This window comes from Achroia grisella, unplaced genomic scaffold, assembly GCF_030625045.1.
Source record: "Achroia grisella isolate CSIRO2021 unplaced genomic scaffold, CSIRO_AGI_Agris_v1 utg1295, whole genome shotgun sequence".
In the NCBI taxonomy this organism is placed as follows: domain Eukaryota; kingdom Metazoa; phylum Arthropoda; class Insecta; order Lepidoptera; family Pyralidae; genus Achroia; species Achroia grisella.
In genome coordinates this window covers 354,067-374,671 of record NW_026712613.1, presented here as the reverse complement: position 1 = coordinate 374,671, position 20,605 = coordinate 354,067, and the positions used below count along the sequence as shown (strand labels likewise).

At 32.4% G+C, this 20,605-nt stretch overlaps 1 protein-coding gene across 1 annotated transcript in view; it reads left to right on the top strand.

Moving 5' to 3' along the window:
• Window positions 1–19,249, top strand: part of LOC131855061 (SKI family transcriptional corepressor 2) — a 36,770-nt gene extending 17,521 nt beyond the window's left edge. The window contains exons 5-11 of the mRNA XM_059206272.1: window positions 2–256; window positions 1,260–1,432; window positions 2,074–2,200; window positions 3,044–3,114; window positions 3,163–3,293; window positions 16,634–16,790; window positions 19,057–19,249. Of these exons, the coding sequence (XP_059062255.1) occupies window positions 2–256; window positions 1,260–1,432; window positions 2,074–2,200; window positions 3,044–3,114; window positions 3,163–3,293; window positions 16,634–16,790; window positions 19,057–19,127 (985 nt within the window). The 3' untranslated portion in view covers window positions 19,128–19,249. The remainder of the gene's footprint in view (window position 1; window positions 257–1,259; window positions 1,433–2,073; window positions 2,201–3,043; window positions 3,115–3,162; window positions 3,294–16,633; window positions 16,791–19,056) is intronic.
• The last annotated feature ends 1,356 nt before the right edge of the window (window positions 19,250–20,605 follow it).

Sequence of the window (20,605 nt, the reverse complement as noted above, 5' to 3'; positions counted from 1 at the left end):
GGTACAATTCTTCAAGAGCCAAATGCATAAAGTGCGCGTACTGCGGTCTCTTCTTTTCTCCAAATAAGTTCATCTTCCATTCCCACCGCGTTGGTCCAGGAGATAAATACATACAGCCTGATGCTGCAAACTTTAATTCCTGGAGACGTCACATGAAGCTGAGTGGTAGTCCTCCAGATGAAGTTGTTCACGCTTGGGAAGATGTGAAGGCAATGTTTAATGGTGGAACGAGAAAGAGGATGCTCTCTGCTGCTAGGTGAGAGTGAGATAGGTGCATTAGACAGTGGTAAAATTATATAGTTAATTAAATAAACAAATATAATTTAGAAGAAAAAATATGTTGTATTACAATATTTATTTATTCAATACGAAGAAACTAAAATTTATCTATATGATATAGAATTTTAATGAGAGAAAGACAGTATTGCGTGTTATAAATAGTCTTTTATATTAAGATGCCCGCTTAAAAGGTAACTAAATTATTTAATGTTACAAGTGCAAAAAGTATCTATATATGTATATAAAGAAAGAGAAAAAATAGGTGTCAATTTAGCATAGGACTTACGTATCTATATGAAATTTAATTTAAAACCGCTTGTACAAAACAGTAACAAAAATCCGAAACACTAACCCTTTCGAATTTACCAAATTAATAGGATATTATTGCAATTATTTACGTATTAATTTAAGAAAGTCATCAAACTAGTAATATTTTTCTTATACCAATTTGCATAGTGCTCAATTGTTATGCTAGCTGTGCTTTTTGCATGTAAGAGTAACAAACATCTATCCATACTCACAAACTTATCCATTTATAATATTACTAGCTTTTGCTCGCGGCTGCACTCGCGTTAATTTATCCCTTTAGGGGTGGAATTTATCAAAATCCTTTCTTAGGGGATGGCTACGTCATAGTAGCTTTATGCAAGCAAAGTCTCAGCCCGATCGGTTTAAAATTGATGAAGTTTCATATAAATTTTCATCCCCTATTTTATCCCCTTGGGGGTAGAATTAATCAAAATCCTTTCTTAGCGGATGCCTACGTCATAACATCTACCTGCATGCCAAATTTCAGCCCGATCCGTCCAGTGGTTTGGGCTGTGCGTTGATAGATCACAATGTCAGTCACCTTTGAGTTATATATATATAGATATATAGATTAAGATGTATAGAATACCTACTTTTCCTATCAACTTCACAATTACCGAACATTTAAATAGAAATCGTTTAAAAAACTTCAGCCTAAAATTTCGCCACAGAAGAGTGCCGATTTGCAGGCCAGAGCCGGAAACGGGGAGTGAGGCCAAGCGCCCGCCAGCCAGTCCGCCGAGCGCCCACGCCCCCGTGCCCCGGCTGGCCGACTACGTGTGGGGGGCCAGGTTGCCCCTGCCATATGCCATACCGTGGCTGAAGCCTTCATTGTGGACGCCAGGTTAGTTACTAATATATTCTATAGATTACAATTATGAAATCATATTCTGACTACAGTCGTAGACTTTTTAAATTACTTTAATCCGAGAGCATATAGATTACATACATATAGATATATATTATAGAATATATATGGTATTCTATAGATTACAATTTTGATATCATATTCTGAGGAACTTTCTCTGTCAAAGCTTTTTCAAATTAATTTAATCTTACAGCCTGGGAGATGGGATGATTTCTTTTTACTATCGATACATTGCTAATTTATTTTGGGATTTTTTGTACAAAACAAACACGAAAAATTATAATTTTTTCAACATCCGCTAACTGAAAAAAATATTTTGTGTATCTATGTGTGTGACCTAAGTTAAATTTTGCTAATCCTGATCTGGGAGATGGTTCCTGTTGCAATCAATACATTGGTCAGTTATTTTGGGATGTTTTGTATGAAACAAACAAGAAGAAATTATATATTTTCCAAAATCAGCTGACCGAAATATTGATTTTATGTGTTGTGTTACCAAAGTGGAATTTTGCTAATCCGGACCCGGAAGTTGGATCCTCTTTGCAATCAATATATTGCTTATCAACTATGATACCTATAATATTGCGTGTGTACATTATTTTAATGTAATTATGTAGGAGCGCTGACGGCCCTGAGCGGCGTAAGCGCCATAGAGGAGCCACGCGCGTTTCGTCCAGTCCGCGCGCATCACCTCGATTCGCCACAATTATCACCAGTCATCTCACCGCCACGTTCGCCAAACAGGTCAATATTTGTTCTACTTCCATAAATTAACATATTTATTTATCTATTAAATTCTAAAAATCACTATTAAATTCGAATAATTACCGCAAGGGTTGGTGTAGGTGCTATGTTAACAGACTATCGTCTCGTCACTATTGGTCATTTTACTTTGGCCAGGATAAATAGATATCACAATTTATCACCTTTAATAAATTAATAAAATTTATGGTAAAAAACTCATTTAATGATACTTTTTATACAAGTAATATTCTATGTAACTAACAAGCTGTACCCGCGACTTCGTCCACGTGGAATTTAACTTCAATTTTCTAAAATAAAAGTAGCCTAAGTTACTCCTTATTACATAAGCTACCTGCCAAAAATGTCTCGTCAAAATAGGTCCAGCCATTTCAGAGATTAGAGAGACAAAAATAGTAAAAAATGTTATTTTGGTGTACGTACCGTATTTATATTCATATGCATGTAGTAAAATGGTTATTTCAATATTACAAACAGACACTACAATTTTATTTATATATATAGATTTATTTTAAAATTACCTACTTAATAATAATAATCTCAGGACAAATCACATAGCGCCATCTAGACCCAAGTTAAGCTAACTAAAGCTTGTGTTATGAGTACTAGACAACTATATTGATACAAATACATAGAAAACATACTTGTTTCAAAATTTTACTTGTTTCAAAAGTATAAAAAAATTACGTCTGCAAAAAAGGTCTTTTAATATTTCATAATGATTTAGCACCTTAGCGATGCGAAATTAGTTTATAATAGTATTTATTGTAATATAACCTTGCCAGTTAAAAATTCGCCAGTATTAACATGTTTTATACTTCACAGAACATTAACCAGATCAAGATCACCGATAAGAACACCACCGCAACAGAACCGCTCACCACACCGTTCACCACATCGCTCGTCGAACCGCTCACCACATCGTTCACCACATCGCTCGCCACATCGCTCGCCACATCGCTCACCACATCGCTCGTCGAACCGCTCATCACCCGCACGCTCCGCCAAGAGCGACCGCGACAGCGATGAGAGTGTTGATATTGAGACTACGGAAGATGATCATCAGAAAAACATGGTGAGTTGTTTAATATAACAATATTTACATTCTTCTCTCACAGTTAGTTGTCATAGTTCTCCGAAACGGCTTGACTGATTGTGATCAAATTTTATATGTAAACTTGGTAAGTCTAAGAATAAGTTATCGATTTCTTATTCCCCTAGGCAATAAGGTTGACCACGCAATCTTTCTTTTTTAGACATAATTTTTTTACTTTATATTTTAACGATTCGGCATTAATATATAAAACAAAAATATTTCACTCTTTTACAATCAACCCCTATTTTTTAATACTAATGGTATAGTACTAATATATTAATTATTTTTTGATCAAGGTAGACTTTGACAACGTCGTCTGTGAGGACATTTCTGTCTCACAAAGTGTGTTTTAATTGAAGGGTCTGGTAGTGAAATTTCAGGGTATGGAGGCATGATATCTTAGTATGGAACTCTGGAATGACAACGTATAAGCGAACTACACAGCCGTGCCATTCACATATACATAGACGATGGTGGCCACTTACCGTCAAGTGGGCCGTCGCTTGCTTATAATTTAAACTACTACGTTTCATAAAAAAAATTAACAACTAAACAACCCACCTCAACCTCGCTCCGGTTCACTTATTGGAGGGGGTTTTAATCTTTTACGTAAGGGATTATCTCTTGAACTAGTAAATCGATTTTATAAGTTTTTCCACTAATACCTAATAAAAAAAATCTTTAAGCAAATAAACCTGTTGCTAGCAACTTGCCTATTTTTATAAATCTAATTTAGCTACATTTGCCTATTTTCGAGGTAAACATATTCCTATATCTACTTAATTGTTTTTTCTTTAATAAATAACATTTGCATATGAATCTCGCTAAGCTATAAATATTTCCCAAAAGAAATAGAACAGAAATTTACATTGGCGTTTTATTTCTAAGTACTTCCATAAAATTCGAAACTTTTATAACTCGTAAACGTTCTTCAAAGATGCAATCTAATATCGGATACCTACTAAATCGTATTATCTACTCTAAAAGGCATTCGGGGCAAACCGAGCTAGAGTTGGATCCAATTTAAAAAGTTGAAGGAGGAAATTTTTCCAATCACCTCAGTTGTGTGCTGTAATCGATTACTTCTTTTATTACGGCTCTGGAATCCTGTAGACAACACAGCGCAGCGCAGAACAGGGTTGCCACTGTAACGGATACATATTTTGTGTTTACTAGGCACACATGTGTATGCGAAAGTCTATTTTTTTTTGGTATATCACTCATTCGGAAATCTGTCCTATCACAAGATAAGAATTTATTTTTTAAAGAAATTGGAACGCATACAAGTTGACAATTCTACAGGATGGCACGTGATTTAATAGTTCTTAAAATAGATATTCCTAGAGATCATGGTATATATTAAAGTGTTGAGTGTTATTTAATATGACGACGACGATGAAACGGCATTTAAATTGCTACAATTAAATATTTAAACAGCAGAAATGAATTGGTATGACATAGGTACTCAATCCGTAGAAACAAATTATATGATGTTTTCTCTTAGCTCACAAGTGTCTAAAAATACCTAAAAATGTTTTCTAAATTGGTATATATATAGTTATAAACTAGCTAAATTCATGTAAATTGTTTTTTTTTACACGACATTCATGCATCTAAACATTCATGAATTTTAATCCACCAGAAAATGTAAAAAAATCTAAGTAGTGAATATGTCTAAAAATACATTGGGTAATTTTGTAGCCGTAACAAATACAAAACGGTATTATAGATACTTTAATTACCAAATAAAACCTTAAAAACTTGTGTAATTAATGCATTGATTAATATAATACAGTTTGCAACACTGGCCATTTAATTTCAAGTGGTGTCTGACCGAATCCCAAGTGGCGTCGGCCATTTTCCTAAAATGGCGTCCTGGCAGCGTTTGCACGTCGTAAACTCTGTAATTACTGGCGGCACGAATTCAAATGAACTTCATTTCGGTTTTAAATAAGAGAAAATGTTTAATTTAGTAGCGATCGGCTTCGCGAGACCAATTAATTGAGGATTTTCGTTTAGTAAGCCAGAACCTTTTTATGGTTTAGCTGTTTTTTGTACTAACCATTGAATAAGATTGGTTTTGTATTTGATTGGGTTTGTTTGAGTGTAATTATATAAACACACTTATGTTATGCAGATATCTGGAACGTTAGTAATAATGTATTGGTATATTATATGTGAAGTAAAATTACGATAGATAACTCATATTCCTTTAATGAAATCTTAAAAAAAAATCAATACTAACTTTTTTACAACATTTTCGTTAAAATTTGAATGGATTTTCTGTTACATCTTTATGATATTATCGCTTAATGCCGACTCATTTTAATGGTCAGTTTTGATCTAAAAGGATATAATATTATATTGTCACCTTTGTAAACAAACCTTTGTGAACTTGATTTTTTTTTTGTAATATGTATATACCTAATTGTTTACCAATCGAATAATAACATATTGTTGGTGCACATATATGTGTCTTTATACATTTTCACTGGGTTTCTCAATATAATAGGAACGTTATTTACCCAATGTTATTTAGTGAATAGATTGTGTTGTAAATAGAGGCGGCGAAGCTCCTCTAATGAGTGACGTAAACACCGATAATTAACGCGGCTTGAGAGCCCTCCCCTTAAGCCCTTCAAAGAACAGGGTTGCCATCGTTACAGTCCAATAATTACTTAATGCCGCTACCTATGTTGTTGCTTTAAAAGTCAATTGGCGATTATTAAATTCTGGTATTTACGAAAGAATATATTAATTTTATATTATTATAATAATATTTAAATTATAAGTAGATATATAATTAAACCAACACTGAGTAAGAGCGAATAGTGTGGTTTATATATTATAAATGAATATCTGTTCCGATTACTAACACATGTCTTAAACTACTACCGGAATTTGAAAATAAATCGTAGAATAGGTATATGTAAAAAATTACTTAAGCTTGTCTCTTAATTTAAATTCATAAACATTAAAAAAATACGTTTTAATATTTAATTACGCGAAAAAAGTAAACATAAAAATCCTCTGATAAAAAAAATTAAAGAAACGTAACATTCACATTAACTTTTCTAACGTTCCGCTCAATTTTATTTATTTATTCGTTCGTAAGAATCTTTTCCTAACAAAGGCAAACATACCAAACAAAGAATATAAGCGAAATCGGCCCAGCCGTTATGCGTGATTATGTGACCAAGGGAAATAGAGATTAATTTTTATCATTTTATTAATAAGTGAAGCCAATAACTTTATCTATATACCTTCTTACGAAAATTTCGCGGACGGAAGAATATATTTCGCACACTTAGATATAAAAGGAGTGCAGAATGCTAAATATTTTTTTAATTACATTACAACACTACCATGTATACCATACACACGTCTTCTGACACTCGAAGTCTTTGACAATATAACCTTAATAATGTTCAACTTATAATTTAAATTAATTATATTCGAATTCCGAACATTGCATTAGATATCTACATGTATTGAACATATTAACTTATGACTCACATACGCTATGACTCTTCTTATTCGATATTATTATTGCAGAACTGTAATATCGAATTAGAGATTAAAATGTAATCACTAAATCGGACGGTCATTAAGGGCATAGTCTAGTCTAAATCGGCTTACGGTCGGCGCCTCCGGTCGCTTTCAGCTTATTGGAGCGGGCGATTGTTTCGCTGCTCGCTCTTTGCTTTGTTTTGTTTCAATGCATACAGTTATACCAATATAGACTTCTATACAGATTAGTTCCTAGATTGATATATAATAATAACTTAGGACAATTTATATAGCGCCACCTAGTTAGAAGCAAAACAGGTTTTGTGTAATAGATACAAGATACTAATAGAAAAATTTAAATACATACATACTTAATGCAAATAGAAAACATCAAGACCGATACAAACAATCACACTCATGAATAGAAATTATTTGTATCGTGTGAGGAATAGAACCAGTGATCATCAAACTTAAAGCGGTGTACTAAATCAGTAGAACACCAAGGCCGTCAAAATAGTTAACGAAATACCAAGATTATGAGAAAAACCATAGATATTATAGCTATATTTTTCTCCATTCCAAATTTGGCATACGTAGGTACTTATAACTACCATTTGAAATGTAGAGGAACTCTTCATAGACACGAGCAAGCATTTAGGGAAAGAAGCTTATTACAATACTAATAGTGTTTGCGATCGCAAATAGCCCTTTAATATATTTAAAAATAAAATTATAAAAATTCAAATTTGGAAGGTCAGGCACAGAACATCGATGTTATTTTATATACATTTTGTACTTCTTCTCGAACGTTCCGTGGCGTCATTATTAAAATCAGTGTTTAAATGTATTAAATTTTTTTTATATCAATTAAAATAAATTAAACATGCAATATTCCTCCAGTAAACAAAAATAGTATACATTATTTAGCAAATATTGTTGATTCATACGTTATATTAAATTGGCAGCATATGTAGTCCCACCAACATAGTAAACCAGAAATTAATATGCAAAATATAAAATATTGCTGTAGCCGAAACTACAGCGCTGATTTTCAGCGGAGGCCTTAGGCTAAATAATAGCAGACTAAGAAAACACCATTTTAATAAACTACTTGATAACAATATACAAACAGGAACTCTCCTTATTTATAGATAGGTACTTACTCGAAACAGTTTACATTACAATGACAACCCTAAAACGTGCTCGAGGGAGTGTGTTTGTATTAGGCAGCACTCGATCATATGCGACAGTGTCATCAATTTATCAAATTAAACTAAAAACTATTTATAGTGAAAACGGATTTATGCAAGCTGTATGTGACACAAATATTTATAATTTGTTATAACTATAATTTTGTTATGTGTTGCGTGCTCTAACGGGGTCCATACTGGTCTAAATGAACCAATTGATAATATGGAAGAAAATTCATATTGATATTAAATTTACGATCCATTGTTTCGAATGGCATTCTAATTTGACAGGGATGTTAGAAAATGAAAAAAAAAAGGCGAATAATTTTCCTTTTAAAATAAACGGAAAATTATTGTGTAGGTACATGTGTTGAGGTAAAATTAATTACAGTCAATCTTTTTAAAACAAATTTAGTTAAAAGATTGGATCTAGGATCTATTCCATCGAAGAGCCAATCTTTTTAAATCCTAGATTTATTAATTTAAGATAATAAAATTTGCTTTTGGAATCCTAGATCCTTCTAACCCAATAGCAACAGAAATGGAAAATAAATAAGCTATTTCTGTATATATAAGACGAAATATTAATTTCATTTTCTTAAATATAATCTTAGTCCCATCTAACCGGAAGCATTGGAAATTAAGCTATTCTTGTATATATAAGAGGAAGTATTAGTAATTAGGAATCTAATTTTGATACCATTCAATTACTTGTTCCAAGAATCAAAAATCTTTTTTACACCGATTTCAATGTGGCAAATGGACATCAACGTTTTTTTAAATATCTATTTAACTGTCCAGATCTGATTGCTACTTAAGTTGAGAAGTAATGGCAAGAAAATCAAATCCACCTAAACAATCGGCAACGCATTTAAGCGCAAAAAACATAAAAAAAAAGGACTCAACAATCTTTTTAATATCAAATTATTCGTTCCATCCAAACCAATGGCAACGGCTTTGGAAACTAGACGTAAATACTTTTACACCACTACACATTACTCTGTACGCAGAGCACGTAGGTAATAGATACTTTGCGAGGATTGTACGAAACGATTCAATTGTGGGACTTGATACTGTTATAAATCACTGGGCGGTCACGTACCTCGTGCCGCGTACCTACCGGGGATTCGCTGTACGTTTTTTGCTAATATTAGTTGTTTTCAAATGATTATTGCCCCGTCTGCTGGTGGGATTGGATTGTTTAATCGCATTACGGTGTTTGTACATTTATAAATGCTTGTATTTTCTTATTATGTATCACTTGATGATGTAATTTGTGCTAGATAGAATATTTTATTTTATAGGGTTCTTCGGGCCGAGTGAAAACAAAAACGTGTTTTGGTACTTTTAGTATATTTTAAAAAAGGAACAAAATTATATATGAGTCTATTTACAATATTTACAACAAAAGATGCCGGCTCACTATTATAAAATTTCGGCACAGAGTATCGCGCAGGCGTAGTAGGCGTAGTCCGTAGAGGTAGCCTACGCGTACGCGGAAAAGTGAGGTTGCCAGATGCTATAATTTGCATTAAAAGAAAAATTACACTGAAACATTTATAAATACAATAATGCGGGCTTATATATATATATAGGATTTTTTTTTTCTTTTCAAGGCAGCCTTTGGGTAACGTATATAATTGTGGAACATATGGGTGACATGAAAATAAATTAACAAAGAAGGAAGATAACAATACTAAAGAAAGTAAGAAACTAATTTATGCCTAGAGAATAATAAAAATACTAATAAATACAGGTATAATATAGCTATGTACTAAGAAATACTATTGGAAGCATAAATATACATACACAAATAAATATATGCATTCTTTAAAATAATTAAATGTCATATTCAAAGACTAAAATTGAGGGTTATGGTCTAGATTATTGATAGTACTTATTAGAGATTTATCTATTTGTTTAAGTACATATAATACCTATCTAGGTTTGTGGGTTTCATTATATGAAAATCCCGTGCATGAACAATTATTGCAAAGCACGTTTGTTATTTAAGTGTGTAATCATTTACCAAATATACTACTAGTAGGCTTTGCTCAATAAATATAATTCAAAATTCAGAAATCGTTTATTCATGTAGGACATTTTAGCCGCTTATGAACGTAAATTATTTTGTATTATATTTTCTCAGTTGGATCTATATATAGATCCAACTGAGAAGAATAGCCAAGAAACTCAATTGAATATTTTATTTAATAGTATAATGTAACAGATGTTTTAAATTCATTTAAAGGTATTACCAGTATATTCTATGGTATTTTATTGTAAATTCTCATAAAAATAATAGTTAATAATTTTGTAGACAAATAAAAGTAAAAAAATAAGTAATTTTTCATTTGTTCAACAATTAACATTTGAAAGACCTGTAATTGAATTGGTATAAACAATTTTCGTACATGTGACACCAAATGCAAGCAACCTCCCCCGGGGCTGTTCCCCGGGGCACGCAGCAGCGCAGTTGATTACACGCTACACACACGGACGGACAATGCGATGATTTTGATATTAATAGATAGTTAATCTCATCTGATGTCATATGTCTCTTTTAGGTTATTTTATTTATATTTACATCAAATTTCATTCATTAAGATATATATATCGAGCGCTGCTTAGAAATAGAAATTCTTTATTTAAATAAACTTAATATAAGCACTTTTAAATAGTCACATTTTTTATTCTACCGCCCATTCGTAATGCAGACTCATCACAAGAAGAAAGAGCAAGAAACATGTGTGTTGCTATTTTAAATAAGCTTAGTTTCAGATTATTTAGTGTTGTTTGGATTATCCTGAGATATTATATAGGTGATTCAGTTCATGTCATTAGCTTCGTCAGCATCACACTCGCATGACATTTATCATTACGTTTAATTTTTGCGTGATAAAGTAAAAACCATCATCATCATCATCACCATCCATCCTAATCACAATCTTTCGCGTTTATAATATTACACAGATAAGATATTTAATTTGATAAAAAGAAAGATCAATTGACACAAATAACCAGACAGATAGACTTTCACGTTTATAATTTTAAGAGGGACTGGTATCGATTATAAATTGTGCTAACACTTGCATATAGTAATAGGTATGTAGTAGAATGATGCCTATATTACCTTCATAACAATTTACACAGTCCTCTGAACATGTATCCAGCTTACCAGATGTTGGATGCTGGTTTTTTGGGACTTTTTAGTGAGATTCCTTTAGTGAGTTAAATATTACACAATAGAGGGCTTGCCGCTGGTACGGTGGCCCAGTTTCATACTGCTTTATTATTAACTAGCTCTTCCCGTGAAGTCGTACATATACAACATTTTTATTTGTAAACCTATTGCAAAAAACAAACACTAGAAATAGAAATAAAATTTATTCAAATAAATAAATTTAATATATATCTAAACACTTTTGAATAGTCATTTTTTTTATTCTACCTCTCATTCGGAATGCACACTCTTTACAAGAAGAATGAGCAAGAAACTGGCATGTTGCTCTTTTAACTAAGTACACTAAATGCGAAGTGAAGCTTATCACAAGATATTAGTGACAACCGTACTGAAATCGGTTAAGCCATTTCTGATTAGCGTGTATAAAGTCTCTGTATTATATTTACGCGTTTCTTAATATAATTTCATTTTCCTCTCCTCAGGTCCTGAGAAATTTATATAATCGATTTAAGTGTTATTTTGCGGACGTACATTTCACTATTTAATTGAATTATATTATTTTGTTTTTGCTATATAGGTGTAGATACAATAACGGTCGGAATTTGATCACCATTAGAGAAGTTCGTAACGGTAGTCAAGTTTCCGCACTGAATATTTGTGATCTCATACATGCTAATTGTAGCGGATTTAAACAAAATAATATAACTATTAATTCCTGAAGAATTGTTTGCAAGAGTTCCCTCAATAGAACGACTCCGCTATTATATAATGAAACTCTTATTTAAATTCCAATACTACAGTTATTTATAAAAAATTGACTGAACTATCAATGCCAATAAAAGACGATATTTTGTTTGCATGTATACACAGAACAGAGTTGTAAGTTAGTTATTTTCCTATTCTATGTATTTATGATATCTGCTCACGGAAAAAGCATAGAACAGAATAGAATAGAATAGAAAATCATTTATTCAAATAAACTTACATTGAAGCACTTTTGAATAGTCATCACATTTTTAATCTACCGCTCATTCGGAAAGCTGTCTCATCACAAGAACGAGCAAGAAACTTGTGTGTTCCTCTTTTAAATAATTTTATTCTTACTTTACAATTTAAGTTTAAGTGTGTGAATACAAACTACCAATTAGCATTATTCAATTAAATAAATTTATGTTTCTGATCTGTGGATGCAAGGATAGATGTTTATTGCTCTCCCAAAAACTATTAATCAGAGTTTGATAAAAAAAAAAAAACGTTAGATATAGCTTTATACATCTAAATAACATAGATATGGGCTATTATGACAAAAAAAAACCTTGTGAAAAAGTCGAAAAACAATTGTCAATTTGAGATATTTTTTTGTCTACGTTCAATACGATAATACATGGTAAAAATATTGGAAGTTCACGGTTATATAAGATTATTTATACAAATACATTTATATTAAAAGTACAGACGAAGTATCTATATACATTTGATGAAATTCGGTACTTATGCCTTATAAAAACTATGAAATTAAACAAAACGATAGAAATTCGTGTTCCCTTTTATTAAAACAAAAGACCATTACGTTGACAACGGTTCCTCATATATAATTCATATGCTTTATTCAACAAACAACAATCAAATTATGTGAAACTAGAACACTGACAAACGATGTTATCAAAATTAAATTTCTGTGTTTCGAGTGTTGGGCGCCCCGCAGAGCGACTTAAATGTCAAGGTGACATTTACTTTTTTTTTTATTTACCGCGCTTGGGAGTTGGCATTTGGACGGTTTTATTGGTGGCAGAATGTGCGGAACATTAATTTTGCTGTTCAGACACACGCCTCTATATTTACCTTCTGGCAGTTCTACCACCCTATTCGAACCATAGATCCATTAAGTTATATTAAAAAAAAAATATATTATATTTTATGACATAATATTAATACCAATCTTTTGCCAAGGATATTCGGACAAGGACCTCAAGCTTTTTTTCTTGTTAAATTAGGAAAATAGAAAACAAATTTTATTTCTATCAATCCAAATTAAACCAAAAAGAGGGCAGATAACCAGTGGCTTCATTGCTATCAATTAGTACATATAAGGTCGACCTCCAAGCGGACCCTCCTTGTATTTTTCTCTAAAATAATGATTGTTATAACCACAATACTAAATACAAATATAAACTTTCAGGCAAATTTCGTTTAGATGGATTTAATAAATGAAAATGACAATAAAATTTAAAATTTGATACTGAAGGAGATTTTCGATCTGCCTTTTAATAAATTCAAAATTTTTATTAAGAAATTCTAATTGACTAATGCTTATTACCACACATAAAAGAAGTAGATCTTTTGATCTGTGCCTAGTACTCTGTAAACGATTATTTGGGAGACAACCAAAGAGTAAAGTAAATATACCAAAGAGACAACTTTCTATGGCTTTAGTTGTTCAGACAAGGATTTATGAATTAAAATAAATACATACCTATCTAATCTTATAGTCTAGAAAAGAAAAAAAAGTAAAGTATCCCGATTTTTCTTCTTTTTTGATCAAGTAGGTAAAATTAAAATTAATGCAGAAATTAAAAACACAACCTGTTTTGGTGCTTTGTTACGATACTTAGATATATGATCAAATTTATAGAAGTAATAAATACCTATAACCTACTGCTTATCTATGCCAATTCTAATTTTAAAAGGTTTCTCTATCTTTGCCCATACTTTTATTATGTAATATTATCTTATATGTGCTTCTGCGATTCAGATATACATACAGGCTGTCCTTTACCTACTTATTACTTTTTTGTGTAACAACACAGCCTTTAGGCGGGAAATTTATGATGGTCTGGTTATAATAGTAACAAATTTTTAATTTAGTACTTATTTGAAATGGATATATAGAAGATAGAATATACTTTATCTGTAACATACAGTGCAACAGACATAAACAAGACTTTGTTTTTTTTAATTTTATTATTGTAAATCGTGACGGTTTTCTTTCTGCTCTAGCATAAGTTTATGTAATTATTTTTAATCGCAAAAAGCACTGATTCAATATTTTATATCGGTTATGCACGCGACATTGGATGTGTGTTAATCGGACATGGAGACACCTATTTATTATTAACAACAAGGGTATTATGTGACAGTGGCGCGCAGTTGCCTTAATAATTATACGGAACCGATGTTGAATAGTTTATAAATGTGTTCTATGCAGATTATTAATGTAGACGGGACATATCATACGTTTATTAACAAATTATGCCTATTAACTAACAATTTGGATAGTCGACCTTAACTTTTAGCCTGAAAGTAAATTTTTGAAAACCAATTCATTCAATTTGGAAGGTAAATGCCTCAACAAAACAATTTACTAGCGCTGAAACCACAAGAAGTAGGTACAGATAAAATATGTCTACCTTTTCATTTTTTTATTTAAAGTAGGCATATATATAACATCGGTAAAGGTTTCGCCCGGGTTCTCTTAAGTACTTTGTAAGTTTTATATATGTTTTAAATAAATAAGAAATTTCGTTTAATATATAAGTACTAAATTCTGTTATCTGTAGTAAGGTTAATGGATTCTATAGGTACAAAACTGCTACAATATAAAAAAACTGTATGAAATAATAACTTTAGTAATAAACTAAACCAAACTAAACTTACCGAAAAATAGTAAATTATCCTTATACATTCATATACATCTAAATATTGTTCTTTACTTTTAGGGTTTGGTTTAACTGAACGCGATCTTGTGACTCTGGCTCCCACACCATGTAGTTTTTTAGTGAGTAACAATCTCTCACCAGAGGATCTATCTTTAGGTATAAAGAATTTTCCACATAAAAACTGTAACTCAACTAAACTAATATTTTTTTCCAAGTAAACGTATACCTACTTTTCACATGTGCACGACGAATAATCTCTGTACCACTACAATTGCTTTTAAATCAAACAACAATAATTACTGCGAGCTTTGTCTGTAATGTCACTATTTTAACCTGCTACACGCGACAGTGGTTGTCAAAGTGTTGAGTTAACAAACGGCCATTTGTAAATGGGTATATTGGAGTACGACTGTAGATTGTATATTTGGGAAATACTGCAGATATGTTACTTTTTTATGAACGCTCTTAGAAGATACTGATATCAAAGTCAAAATAATTTGTATATGATGACCCTGGTGGTTTAGCGGTTTAGCGCACCGCCTTATTTCGGATGGTTGCAGTTTGATTCCTGCCACGATACAAACATTTGTATTCGTGAGTATGATTGTTTGTATTGGCCTGGGTGCTTCCTATGTATATTTAAAACAATGTATTTCGGTATTTATAGCAGTTGTAGTCCACATTACTAACAATCCCTTTATATATAGGTATTTGAGAAGCTCTGTACACACATACGATGTGAATGAATCGTTATTAGTTAAGTGATAGCGTTCGAGGGGTAAGTTATTTAAGTAATTGTCGTGCCGCGTGTCGCATCTGATAACAGATAACACTCTCGTGCCGGTAATCGAAATAAACATGATTTTTATCGTGAACCAACGCGCGTCGCCGCGGTAAATGTCACTGTTCCACTGCTTTGTTTAATGGGCCGTAAAGGCCGCACGTAATCCATAGAAAAGTGTCACATCATATTACATTTAATATAGATACAGATATGATATATGTTTGTACATATCCACAAATATATCATATCTGTAGATATATGTTGTCTTTTTGAGATTAAAAATTACAAACACACAAATCTTTCCTGTTTATGATATTAGTGCAGTATTATTAATAAACACGAAAAAGGTTACTACAACACCTTACTTGTCACTGACTTCACCAGAATCGCATCAATGTCTTCACCCTCCAGGAATTTCTGAAGCTGGTCTTCATCATCAGAGTCTGAATCAGAACTGTCTGCTTTGGCCTCCTTTTTGCCTACTTTCTTGTCTTGCTGAAGTGTTAAAAATAACACTATTAGAATTATGCATTGCCTATCACTTTAGAAATGTGTTATATGTATAATAGTTTCATAACTATATATATAGAATCGCGTGGAGGTCAGCCTGGCATGGTACATTGCAATAAGATCATCAGTCCACAGTACTAACAGTCCCCTTCCCCCCCTAAACCTAGTTATTATTATTGTAAAAATTGCCACAGTCGTTTATTTTTATATTGTTTATTTATATTATTTTTATTATAAAGTAGAAGAGTTTGTTTGAACGCGCTAACCTCAGGAACTACTGGTTCGAATTGAAAAATTCTTTTTGTGTTGGATAGTCCATTTTTCGAGGAAGGTTTTAAGCTATATAACATTACACTACGACCAATATGAGCGGAGCTGCAATGAAAGAAGATGCACGGGTCAGCTAGTTTTAAATAAATATATCGTTACTAAATAAAAAAACACAAAACCTTTAAAAGGCCGATTTAACTCGATTTCTTTTCCAGGGATGTTCATGGCCGTGCCGCACTGCTCCCACTCCTCGCCCTGAAGACTCCTGCTGGAGCGGCCTAGTGCCTAAAGTTGAAAGAGAAGAGGATACGAGGGTAGAACCCTGGCGGTTACCAGATCTCCGACCCGCTCTACACTACATGCACGACCGTGGTAAGTTTAATTTCATTTTGGTAATTGTTTTATTTTATCGTCATTTCACACACACACACACACACTGCAAGTGAATGATGATAAGCTTAAGTTAATACCTTATTTGATTGTCTTTTTATAATTTGTAATTCCAATCATTATGAATTGTAAGAGAAGGGATCTGGTACCTAAAATACAAATTTCTATTTAGTTTAGGTTCCAGGGAACAATTGAAATTGTAAATATTGGATGCAAAATAAAAAATATTATTATTATTAAATGTTTAAACCCTGTTCTTTTGAACAGATTTCTGTCAGCCGTTTGGACATCCTGCAGGTTGTTTAACACATTGTTTTTTTTACCATCATAATGCTGTAGGTAGCAGATGGCCTTTAAAGCTTCACCAAACGATAGAGGACGAGTGCAGATGACACTCAAAACCTATTTAAGGTTTATTTAAGGACTTAGCCTACTCTTAGAGCACCGCTAGGGTTTTGAACCTCGGGTCGTCATAATGTCGATCCAAGTTTGAATAGGACGAGGGTTCGATCGGAGCGAGAAGACATTGCACATACTGTGCCTATAAATACAGATAAAAAATATAACAAATTGAGAAACTCCTTTTAAAAATTTTCAGTAGACATTAAAGAATAAATGAAGTTCTTATTTCTATTGTTTGTAAATCTGTTTATAGTGGCCCAAACATGGTATTATTGCACTTAATCACATAAGTATTACGACTTTGGTGGACTAGCGGTTTAGCCAATTGATGGTTACGCGTTCGATTCCTCGCTTGATGCGAACATTTGTAATTACGCGTATGAAAAATATATATATTATATAAAATATTTGCAGCAGTTGTCTAGTACCTACTTATAACACAAGATCCGCTATCTTGGGACTAGATGGCGCTGTATAAATTATTATTATTGTCCTGTGGTTATTATTATTATTGTCATTAAGTTTAGTAAAGGAATTCTGTGTAGTTTAGGCGTCTATAAAAAAAATATCGTAAGTTCTCTATCAAAATATCGTTTATGTGATTATTGTAACATATTTACTGATATGAGCGTTCAACAGACTAATTGCTTGTAAGGTTCTCTACAGGGTTGCCAACCTTAAAATATTTAGGTTTGTACGAAGTAGTAAAGAAATCTCGTATTTGACGGCCTCCGTGGTCTAGCGGCTTAGAGCCGCTTAGGGCCATATTTTCAATGGTCGCGAGTTCGATTCCTCACACGGTATAAACATTCGTATACCTCAGTGTGATTGTATGTTCGTATAAATTTAAGTATTTTCATGAATATTATGTATTTTCAAAATAAATGTATCTATAGATATATTTATATCAGTTGTCTAGTACATTTAACACGAGTTCTGCTTAGCTTGGGTCTAAATGACGCTGTGTACTGTACTGAGATATTATTATTAATATTATTTAGAGTTTTACACTCAATTTTCTTTTTTCTAAGCTCATAACCCATCATATTTTGACTATTTGATATTCGTAAGTCAAAATCTCGGCCTTGGGTACGAGCACATTTTCATCCTAGCACATAGTGCAAGTGCTATGATGAAAATGTGCTCGTACCCAAGGCCAAAAACTTCGTACATGTACCAGAGTTCGCGTACGGTTGACAACCCTGGTTGTCTGTCTCAATTATATCGGGATTAGGTGCCAGGCGACGGTAGATCGATATCATTTATATTTTAAACTGTACGTACATACATGAAATAAAAAATTAATAAAATACAACCAACAACAAAGTTAACTAATTGTATGAAATATGTATATCTTCTTGAGTTTATTTCGTTAAAAGATTTTAAAATTCACAATTACATTTTATTTTTTGTGTGTACGAGTAGGTATCTTATAGGATATGTTTGTCAATCTGAAATGATTTTGATTTTTAAACAAGCTAAGTAGAGCTTTTATTATGGGTACTAGTAAACTGATGGAAATAATTACGTAATTATTGTTGTATATATTAAAAATAATTTACGTAATTATTGTTTTTGTAAATATATATATATATATATATAATTTAGGCATCTACATCGATACAAAGAACATTCATGATTCTAATTTTTAACACCCGCAAGAAAAAAAATCGGCAATCATCGCAAGTGAAGCGGTGTGCTAAACCGGTAGACTACCGAAGCTGTCAAAATGTTTTATGTTATACCAACATTATAAGATAAATCATAGACACTATACCATAGTCAAGAGTTAGTATAGTATGTAATATTATTTTATCTGTGGTATAATTACTTTTTTAATTTTCAGAAAGAGACGGATGTGCAGCTTGCGTCGCTCCGTTACCTCTACTTCCTCCGCCTGCACCGGCGCCTCATTAAAACTCAAATTATAGTTAATATATAGCAACACTATTTAATATATAACATATACTTACCTGCTAACAATAAGTTGCGTTCACCACGACCGAACAATGCTGACTACCCTATGTAGGATTGCAGTCGTGAAGAGTCGTCTCTATAAGGTTAAAATATAACGATATATTACGATTATGAGGTAAAAACTTTCAGTTAGTAAAGTAATGAAATATGTATATATACTAGTAATATGTATATATTCCTATATTATATATAATATAGACATATATATCACGTGGTAGGTACTTTACTAACAGATCCACTAGTCCTTTTAATAACAAAACGTGTCAATTTAAGTTTGTAGGACTCCAAAGCGATTGTATATTTTTGAAACTTCAAATTACTAAATATATCTTTCTTAGTAATTTGTTTTATTAGTAAACTAGCTACTCGCCCCGGCTTCGCACGGATGTACATGTATTGTATAATAAATCTTCCTCTTGAATCACTCTATCAAATATTAAAATCCGTTGAGTAGTTTTAAAGCATGCATAGAGACGGACAGACAGCGCCAGCGACTTTGTTTTATACTATGTAACGATACTAAAGCAAAAACAATGAATAATAGTAATTACTAAGGTCTGTTAGCTGTTAGCATAACAACAATGTCATATAGGTAAAAACTGCCCTCTTTATTATGTGTATGATGTGAATTCACACGTATAACACATCTATATGTAGTTAAAAAATACTTACGAATGTGTGGAATGTAATTCACAGGGAAAATGATTCAGTTTCCTGTAGGCACAGTAATCGTTGTGTATTATTTAAAGATTACAAACAACCTTATTTATACGAAATACGATATACTTTAGACAATTCTAGGAAAGCAATTTTTAGATACATATCGTATTCCTATATATATACCTATATAATTATAGACTTTCTTAAACTTGTCTCTATCCATCTTTGACGTTAATCAAAAAATTACGTCCCAGGTTAAAGAAAGAGGTGAGGGAGGGGGGTGTTCTATAAAGTGGTACATTATCACAAAGTGCGTGTCCCCTTTCGATCGAAATTACGAGGGCCTGAGCCGAGGTTCGAACCCCTAGCGGTGTACAGACTAAAGTCGTATCCGTCAGACGTTGGCGTGTGTCCGCTTCTAAGTCCTTCCGCGGGTTTGGAGTGCCATCTGCACTCGCCTATCGTCCGGTGAAGCTGTCAAGGCCAGCTGCGGCTAACAGCTTTAGAATAGATCGAAAAAAAAGCATGTAAAGATGCCTGGAAGATAGGACCCCTCTCTTAGGTCTTAGATTTGTATTAACATCATATTGGAGTATTAAAATGAGATTAACCGTGACAGTGGAAGATGCTCAATTTGCTACAATTGATCTGACGTTACTTATGGATAAACCCTCATTACATGAAAATAATTTCTAGTCAAAATTACCTAATTACTCAGTATACTATAATTCTATCATATAATATAAAAGTCATAATTT